Genomic DNA, 8,983 nt, shown 5'->3' on the forward strand with positions numbered 1-8,983 from the left:
TAAATACAGTATTTGTGTTTTAGTGATACCTTCATGTACATTTGTATACATGTTTAGGTGTCTATTGAGAAATATGTATAAAATACAAGCAGCATGCCTAACAGTTGTTGAGTTAAATAATTATTATATTTCTGAATACTAAGCAATGAGCCAATGTTGCTTGTACTGAAAATAGCACCATCTCTTGCACCTGCTTGTGTAAGTAGGTCTATACAAAATGACACCCACACATGTAACCCAATCACTAGGGGTCAACAGACACCAAAGCACATCTTTATCCCCTAATGAACACTTCCACAGCTCAATATATATTGTGCAAGCACATAGATTAAAATACACAGTATGTTCAGAGCACACTGGAAAAAACATCTAAAAAGCGTTTTTACTGTATCTGACTGCTTATTATGTAAAATCCTGATAATATTTTCCATTTTAATAGAGTAAGGAAAAACTACTTAGGCCATGCTAAGTAAATGAAAGCAATCATTGTAATGACTATTGTAATGAATTGTAATGTATTCTTGTGATAATGAAGGAGGCATACACAAACCAGAATCTGTAATTGTCATAGCAGCTCTGAAAAGATTTGGGATGAAGTAGTCATTGTGCTCACGGACATGTAATTAGCTTCATCCAAAAACATGCTTTATTTAGTGTATGAAGGTCTTTACGCACATCAGATGTATAACAAGTTCATTTCCAGGACATAAAGACTAATTGTAATGAGCTGCTCATGCTAATGAGAAATAGCCTATCAACAATACCACATCTTTAAGAATAAAAGCTTGCAGTAGCATCCTTCTTTACGTTAGTGATAACATGGCTACGTGGCACTTCCGTAAAACCTTCAAGACAACTGACAAGAGTACAACACCTTTTTAATGAAAGCTTATTCTAGTTGATGGTAGTCATTACAGAGGGACCTTTTGTCAACTTCGATGTCAATTTAACATAACACTTTTGAGATCCTGTATCTTGGTGTTTGTGTTGCCTCATCTAAAGCTGAGTGCTCCTACCATTCTCTGTTGTCTGGGTGTTGATATGGCTGGTTGGAGTCACAGCAGGACCTTCAATCAGAGCGTCAGCCTTTCTTTGTGAGGGATCTAATTCTGCTGTGAATTGGAGCGAGCCAAGGGTTTGTCCCCGGCCCGGGCTCCTGGTGCAGCTTAATGTGACTCGGGTGATGAGCGCATCCACGGGCTCCAGAGAACGCATCCACACAGGAAGGAAAGTCCAGGTCCTGAGTCTCGCTGGCAGGTACTGTGGCCTGTGGGCCTGCAGTAGGGTTACCACAGTGACAAAGAGAACAATGGCAGCAAAAGGAACGCCCGTGGCCACCAACACATGCCACCCTGCCATGGAGAGGCCAAAGACAAGGGAGGGCAGCAGGAGGAAGCACAGGATTAGGTAGAGAATGGCAAACCAGCGATAGGCGGCTGTCCGCTCTCCCAGGAACCTGGCCATGCGGATGGGCAGGCGGGTGAATGGGACTGGGTACCACAGCAGGATGCCCAGGACGTTAAAGAAGAAGTGACAAAGGGCCACCTGAGAGGCAAATTAGGGAAATGAGAGACATCCCAATTAACTCAGGTCACACACAGGAATCATAAAAAGACCATCAAAAAAGTTGAGGTGCAAAATGAAAGGCAAGCAAGGAAGAAGCAGGGAGTAAAAGGTTACAAAGGTTAAGGTCAAAGGTTAAGGATGGTCACCTGGAAGGCTGCTGCCAGCTTGTCACCTGGGCTGGCAAGTGCAGCTAGTACTGCTGTGGTAGTGGTGCCCATGTTTGACCCAAGTGTTAATGGGTAAGCACGTTCAAGGCTGATCACACCAAGGCCTGCAACACAGGTACAGCACTTTTTTTTCACTTTGCCTTGTTTGGAGGGGGTTATAAATGGTGTAAAGTTTCTTGATATTTTCAAAATTATAATAATATTACTTTTCAAAGGTTTAGTGTCCAAGGCACATACTTTCAAGGTGTGTGATAGTGATGAAAAATACAATCACTGATAATGTTAATATAACTATTTCTACTTCAGATAACTATTCTATTGTTCTTACTCTCCAATTAAAAGCAATGAATGTTTCCTCCATGAAAAGCAATGAATATATCCTCCATGTAAAGCAATGAAAACTCTGCCGACCTAAGACACAGAAGCCATCAGTTTCTCAAAATATCCAGGTGAAATTGAACTTTTCTGCTAGTTTCATCTGTCCATGATATTACTTTATGTCACCTTATCCGATCTACTCCTTTGGCTCCATTTTACATTTTCAGTTCCTTTTCCCTTTTCCCTTTTTCATATGCCTAAGAGGACATCATGCAGTCTCTTCCCTACCGCAGATGGAAATGATATCCGACACGATGTCCAATGATGCTATCAGTCATTTACAAACTAACATTCATAAACTAAACAAACTTGTCCTTTTGCACCTTCCACATCTCTCTCCACAGTGGTTAGATCCCATTTAACCTCTTCTTTTGAGATAGTAGTGCACACTATTAAATCCTCTTGGCAATTTCATGCATGGAATAGCCCTCATCTCTCAAGACAATGATTCACTTGTAAAAGCTGCTTCTTTTCTTTCAAACTGGCATAATGGCTACTGACATCCTTCTATGCACAGTCAGATTAATAGATAGCTATATTGACCATCTTCAAGTATTGAAAAGTTGTGGCAGGATAAGAACTATAGATCAAACAAATCAATGAGAAATTTTGGCTAGCCTACGTTAAATTCAGTTTGAGAACATATTTCTATATCCTTATGCTCTCAAGATGGCTTTTAAAGGGTTCTGTCTCTTCATATGGATGCCAAAGATGTTTCTCTTGGAGCCAAGGGGATTACACATGTCCCTTTTCCTACGTAATTAGCATTCAAATTGTCAGAGGGTCCGAACTAGAGTCCATTAACTGCACAATACATTATTGCCAAATCATTGGGTGCAGATGTATGACCAATATATACCATGAGGCTTGTGGTGATTTAAAGTCATGGAATTAATGTAAACTTCGGCTGGCTCAACCCCTACTCTTCCATTCAATGTATATTATTTTCAGGTCAAGGACATTCATTCTAATCCTCCAAAAGGAAGGCAGCGGAGTGAAACACAAAGCACATAGACGTGAGGCATCCCGTATGCTTGTCATGCAGACTGAGGCGTGTCTACGACTGAAGCAGGAAGTGCGTGTGGTAAAGTCAACGGGGTTAAACAATGCAAAGTAAATGCTAGGAGGTTAACCATCCATGAACACATTTCTAACCCTTAACAGGAGATATCTCAGAGGGGCTCTGCCATTTCCTGATTCACCAGACCATGTGGCCTCATAGATAACGGCATTCATAGGTGATCATGTGCCTTAACATCTCCCATGCGTTAGGGTTTTTCTTTCCTTGTGACTCACCTATCAAGGGAGTAATGGCGGAGGTGAAGACTGAGCTGCTCTGGACCACAAAGGTCATTCCAGCTCCCACTAGGATAGCCAAATATCCTGCCAGCCAGCCGAAGGGGCTGGGGAAATCTGAGCGGGCAGAGTGAAGGTGAACAGAGGCACATTAACCTGAGAAAGCCCTATGATTCAGTACAGCAAGTAAAAGGGAAATGTAGTCCCACGTGATTGCAAACAATCCCAAGAAAATGACTCTCTTCCTTTACATCCCATCTGGGAACATAATGGATTTACTCTGTGCTGATTGCAGTCTAGAGAGTCTCCAAATTCCTGTGATCTCACCTGTATTCAGGATTTTCTGGATGACTTTAGCCACTTGTCCCTTGAGCAAGGAGTTCAGCAGCTTCACTAGAAGTACGAGGCAGGTGCAGAGAACCAGCACAGAGGCAGCCAGGAGAATTAGTCCCACGGCCAGGTCCGACAGAGAGGAGTCGACAAAAAGATGTCTGCCTGAACAGCACGAGTATCAATTTTTGGTCACCAAGTTATGAACACAATGAATGTGCAGAGCAATACGTCTAATTGGGATCACATGCAGGGTTCATATGTAGGTGTCTCATCATAAAGATCTCAGAGCAATCTCTGAACCGAAAAAAATCATCTAAAACTGACCCTTCTCCCTCTCCCCCCTTTAATTATGGTTACCTGAATCTGTTTTTGAACCATAATGCTTGCAGCTAAAATGCCCTAATGGAAGCTAATGCATTACCACGATGCCAGAGAGGCAACAGTGTCAGTAGATAGTCTGCACTAACAGTGCTTCATTTCTCAGGTGCATAATCAGTTTTACATTTTAAGTAAGATAAGTGAGGGCCAGATTTGAATAATTGCCACATCTGTGATGAAGACATATTTTTATGAAGCTGAACATACATTTTTGGTGATGTATTTCAAGTGTCACATTCTCAGCTGTTCTGTTGGCTGAGCCAAATGATGATGCATTTGAAGGAATCTGTTGGCATTCAGAAAGGATCTATTTTAATGTGAGCTCAGCAACATGAATACAGCAGAATACAGTCTGGGAAATCTATGTTATGGAGGAAGAATGAGGGTTTCTCGCTCTTACAGTGTGGACGCTACTGTGACACCAAGTCTTGATCAAACTCCTGTTCCTCATCTGTCCATCCCCCATGGCTAGGCCTATGATTACAGACTTATCCAGCTGTGGGCAGAGATTTTTAAAAATGTTACATAATGCTGACTGTAGGAAGCAGTGACAGCAGTGTAATGTGTGTGTGTGTGTGTGTGTGTGTGTGTGTGTGTGTGTGTGTGTGTGTGTGTGTGTGTGTGTGTGTGTGTGTGTGTGTGTGTGGTGTTACCTGTATGATGAGTTTGGTGAAAGGCTCAGTGATGACCTTCAGAAGCTCAGGGGCTTCCTGACCACTCTGGAGGTGCAGACTGGTCACTGCGGCGTGGGAGAGGCGCCTGACCAGTCCACTGGCGGCCTCCAGGGGCAGGAGCACCAACACGGTCAGCCAGTTAAAGCAGTCGTGGACAGTGGCACCTGCAAATGCCCTGCAACCGAAACTCTGCTCTTCAGTGTTCATCACTGTACAGTCTACATTAAGCTCTTTGCGTGTCCCTATAGGACAAAACAGTTCAAGGTTGAAGAAATGTTTATTTGCATGACCCGTGTGGATCCTTTAGCTTGGTAGCTAACAAAAAAAAATTGTCATTTTACAATAAGATACCTTAGAAAAAGGCTGGGCTATGAGAGGAGCCTTTATTTTATAGGATTAGCTGGAAACCTCTGTTTTGTAGATGTGTAGATAGTTATGTGGTTCTGTTTGCCTAGCTTTATGAAGCTGTGTCAAAAGAAGTTTCTAGCTCACAGTTTGAACTCATCTCGCTCTCCCGCTTGCATCAGAGCAACAATGGTGCTGGTGACTGACGTTCCGATGTTGGAGCCCATGATGAGAGGAATGGCAGACTGCACCTCAAGCACTGTGCAAACACATGGAAATACAGTGACATGTTCAGTGGATATAGCGTGCTTATTATATGCGTGATAATTAGATATATCATTTTAAGGCAGGTTCAGTTTAGGCAAGAACAACCATTCTTGTACTGTATTATACCTGAAGATCTGTGTTGCAGTATGATGATGATGATGAAGTTTATAATTTCATTGTAGTGACATTTTCAGTCTAAATCATTATCACAACCATAGTCCAGATTCCTTACAGAAAAGGTAGAATTTTTAGACTATGTGACTTGTGTCCCAGTTAGTAAAAGCTGCATTTTTAAAAACTATTTTTAAGGCAGGCACTAGTTTTTATATCATCATCCAACTCAATGGTACACGCGATGGCTATGTGACAGGGAGATAAAGACGGCTGTCATTCCCTCTAGCCACCCTGGCTATTCACTGTGGCCTTCGTGCTACAGGTCCGAAACCCTGTGAAAATATGAGAACAGCTTTTACAGCCAAATATCGCAGAAAGCACATCAGTTAACAAGCTAGCTAGCTTTTATCAGTGCTATTTTGTCCTTGCAGAGTACCTCAATTTCCTGTTAGCTAGTTACCTTGCTAATATAAGCCCCATTATGCCTCTTTAAATAAACCTGCGTTTAACTCAAACACATGAAATAGCCTGTGCACTAATCTGTGCAGTCATGGGACAGGCATGAACTGTATATTATATGTTAACCTCTTTGCCATAATTTCAGTTGACGGGCTACACTCGGCAATGCTAACACGGTTCAAGACTGCTGGACATACACTGATATTGACCCTGCACTGTGATGTCAACAGAGTTATTATCGGGCCCATTGTGTCCTTCCCAAATCTGCACTCTGCACTCTGCACACATCAGAGTGCAAATGAACCACCCTCAGGAACACCCTGCACAAACAGCACTATAATTAACAAATAAGCTTACAGTGTAGGAGAAATGATTTGAGAGATGATAATGATTAATGACTGCACAGATGCTGGTCCATTAGGCTTGAGACGCATCTTTGCCACTGACTGGACAAAAACCTCTCTGCCATGCCAAGTGTCTTTGATGTACTGCTGAGTCAGTGGGACTGGTGGTGAGGTCATGTCTTTGTTCATCAAAGAGCTAAATCAGGATGTTAGTCTTATGACTGGACACATTAATGTCAAACAAGTATGAAGACACTGCAGACATTTTCAGCGATCATGCGTTTATAATATACAGCATGGATGATTATCTGGGCCTGCCTATCCTCTGTCCAACAGTGTCTGCCATCATTGTGATCTAGTCCACTGGCTTGAAAGGACTCCTTATATAACTTTTTTTTCATCTTTGCAGTGTTTTCTGACCTGAGTTGCTGAATGCATTATGTAATGACCTAATTGGCATAAGGTCCACTCTGTCCAGCTCCAAACCATGATCTAATTCACATGACTCACATCCAGAGGAGACCAAGCTGACAACGATAGACGTGGAGGTGCTGGAGCTCTGCACCAGGACAGTGGCCAGGATCCCCACCACCAGTCCTGCCACAGGGTTGGACAGGATGGCATTGTCCTTTAAAATGTCCCCTGCAACCTTTCCTGCACAGGAGGTGGGAACAGAAAATCCCTGTCATTACACGTGTAGCTTGTTAGGGACTAAACGTACAATGGAGTATTGCCATTGGGGTGTTTGATCTATTATTCCCTCATTGCAGGGATACCTTTAAGAGAAAGATGAGACATGGCTACAGAAATCACTGTAGTAGTTATGTCGCTTTAGCATGACTTTTATGACGAGTGCTATTTGTGAAGTTCTTGCAGTAATTCTGTACAGAGCTGATAAAGCTACAATTACTATATTATTTGCAAACACTTATACATGGCACACTTAAAATGACATGACTTATTCAAGAGGCCATCATTCAAATAATATCTCACTGACACTGTTTCTAGTGAAAGCAGGATGTAAATAAATTAAACCTGGATGTAGGTGGACTTTTTATGTAAACTGACAAAGATTTGAATTCATTCATTTATTTCAATTTATTCCAAATCTTGCCAGAGGACAATGGAAACATAAAAGAAAGAAAACCTGAAGGAAAACAACATAAGCTTGATGGTTAATTTTTTGGTTTGGATTACCCACGTCTAAACCAAGTGTGAAAAGGATATGGCGGCAGGGCAATGTGGGGTGCAAAGGTTACCGCCAGCTAGCTGAAAGGCAGAGCTGAGGATGTCCAGAGAGCAGATGAACATGTAGAGGAGGAGGAGGAGAAGGGGGACCTTGGACAGACTTGTGAGAACGGAGCTCAGCCTTCTCTCATCGCTACGGCATGCGCCTGTTGGTAAATGTGTGACATTAGATCCAAACTGTGATACTATTTGCAAACAGGACTCACATTTATGTGGTTCCCTGTGGTATGAAATGGCTCTCACAGTGAAAGACATTAGCAGTGTATACTGGCCTACATTCTAGGGTCACAATTATATTATTATTGTAAAAGGTCTTTGTTATCAAAATGGACACACCAAATTACATGAACAGACCAAAACAAAGCTTCACTTTGTGTGGTCTGTCTATCTACCTTGTCTGTTCTGCAGGTTAATGGGCTCCTCTATGGTTTTATAGAGAGATGATTCATCCTCGCGTCCCTGCAGAGCATGCTGGGAGTCGAGGAACCCTGGGTCCGCCAGAAAACACAACGAGCCCTGGATAGACATGTTACTATGGAGACCCGTGGACTTGAGGTGTCCACTTAGTAACCTCCCTGATACATCAAGCAGCGGTGATTCTATAAAGACAGGGAAATTAGATCAATGTAAAAGCCATAGATGCTGCACCGAGTGTTTGGGCGGGTGTGTACATGAGAACATTTGAAGTATAAATTTTTTTCTCCAATTCCCAGAAGGTGATAAAGTGTTTTTATCTATTTTGTCCCAGGCAGCACTCCCCCTAAGGTTAAGATCTGGGAGGCAATTTCTAATTCTGCAGCGTTACGTGACAGAGCAATTGTATCTTTTTAAAGCAGACAGCGGTGGGGGGCACACATATAAGGGCAGGCTGATCACCCACTGTGCCCTTGAAATGCTCTTCTCTCTTCCCCCAAATTCTGAAAACCTAATGAAAGGCTTTTCTATGAAAAAGCCATCAAGCTGCTTCAGCTGAGAGGCTCATCACTTTTTTCCGCCTTTCATTTAAGCATGTTTTATCCATGTGTGGAAATAGTTCCATCACGTCAGTCAGAGTAGCTGTCATCTGATGTAATGTAACGCCTCGATAAGCACATCTAAATCACGACTGCCAGGAAATCCATTTGCTCTGTGGAATGAAAGACTTCATTTCCCAAACAACAAGACTAGAGGTCTATTGTAAGAATATCCTGAGACACAAAGAGTTCAGTGAAAGATCTCTTACCTTTGTCAGAACCAAGACCCAAAGACTTTGAAGATGATTGAACGAGAGTCAGCCTGGTTACCTTAGGCATAAGATAATATTTAACATCTCTCTGAGCCATGTAACCTATCATCCAGCACATTTCACACGTGGTTGAATTGTAATTATTGAATACGAAAGGAAACACAGTCAGTTCTCGTAAAGATTGGTCTT

General features: G+C 42.3%; 1 protein-coding gene across 1 annotated transcript in view; it reads right to left on the minus strand.

The window, feature by feature from the left end:
* slc34a1b (solute carrier family 34 member 1b) overlaps positions 1-8,097 on the minus strand; it is a 19,070-nt gene extending 10,973 nt beyond the window's left edge. Inside the window, exons 1-11 of the mRNA XM_031571270.1 lie at positions 7,962-8,097; positions 7,581-7,715; positions 6,832-6,975; positions 5,285-5,396; positions 4,772-4,967; positions 4,519-4,614; positions 4,098-4,149; positions 3,735-3,902; positions 3,408-3,524; positions 1,713-1,837; positions 1,017-1,545 (exon numbers count right to left, since the gene is read on the minus strand). Of these exons, the coding sequence (XP_031427130.1) occupies positions 1,017-1,545; positions 1,713-1,837; positions 3,408-3,524; positions 3,735-3,902; positions 4,098-4,149; positions 4,519-4,614; positions 4,772-4,967; positions 5,285-5,396; positions 6,832-6,975; positions 7,581-7,715; positions 7,962-8,097 (1,810 nt within the window). The remainder of the gene's footprint in view (positions 1-1,016; positions 1,546-1,712; positions 1,838-3,407; positions 3,525-3,734; positions 3,903-4,097; positions 4,150-4,518; positions 4,615-4,771; positions 4,968-5,284; positions 5,397-6,831; positions 6,976-7,580; positions 7,716-7,961) is intronic.
* Positions 8,098-8,983: the final 886 nt, after the last annotated feature.

This window comes from Clupea harengus, chromosome 8, assembly GCF_900700415.2.
Source record: "Clupea harengus chromosome 8, Ch_v2.0.2, whole genome shotgun sequence".
Lineage (NCBI taxonomy): Eukaryota > Metazoa > Chordata > Actinopteri > Clupeiformes > Clupeidae > Clupea > Clupea harengus.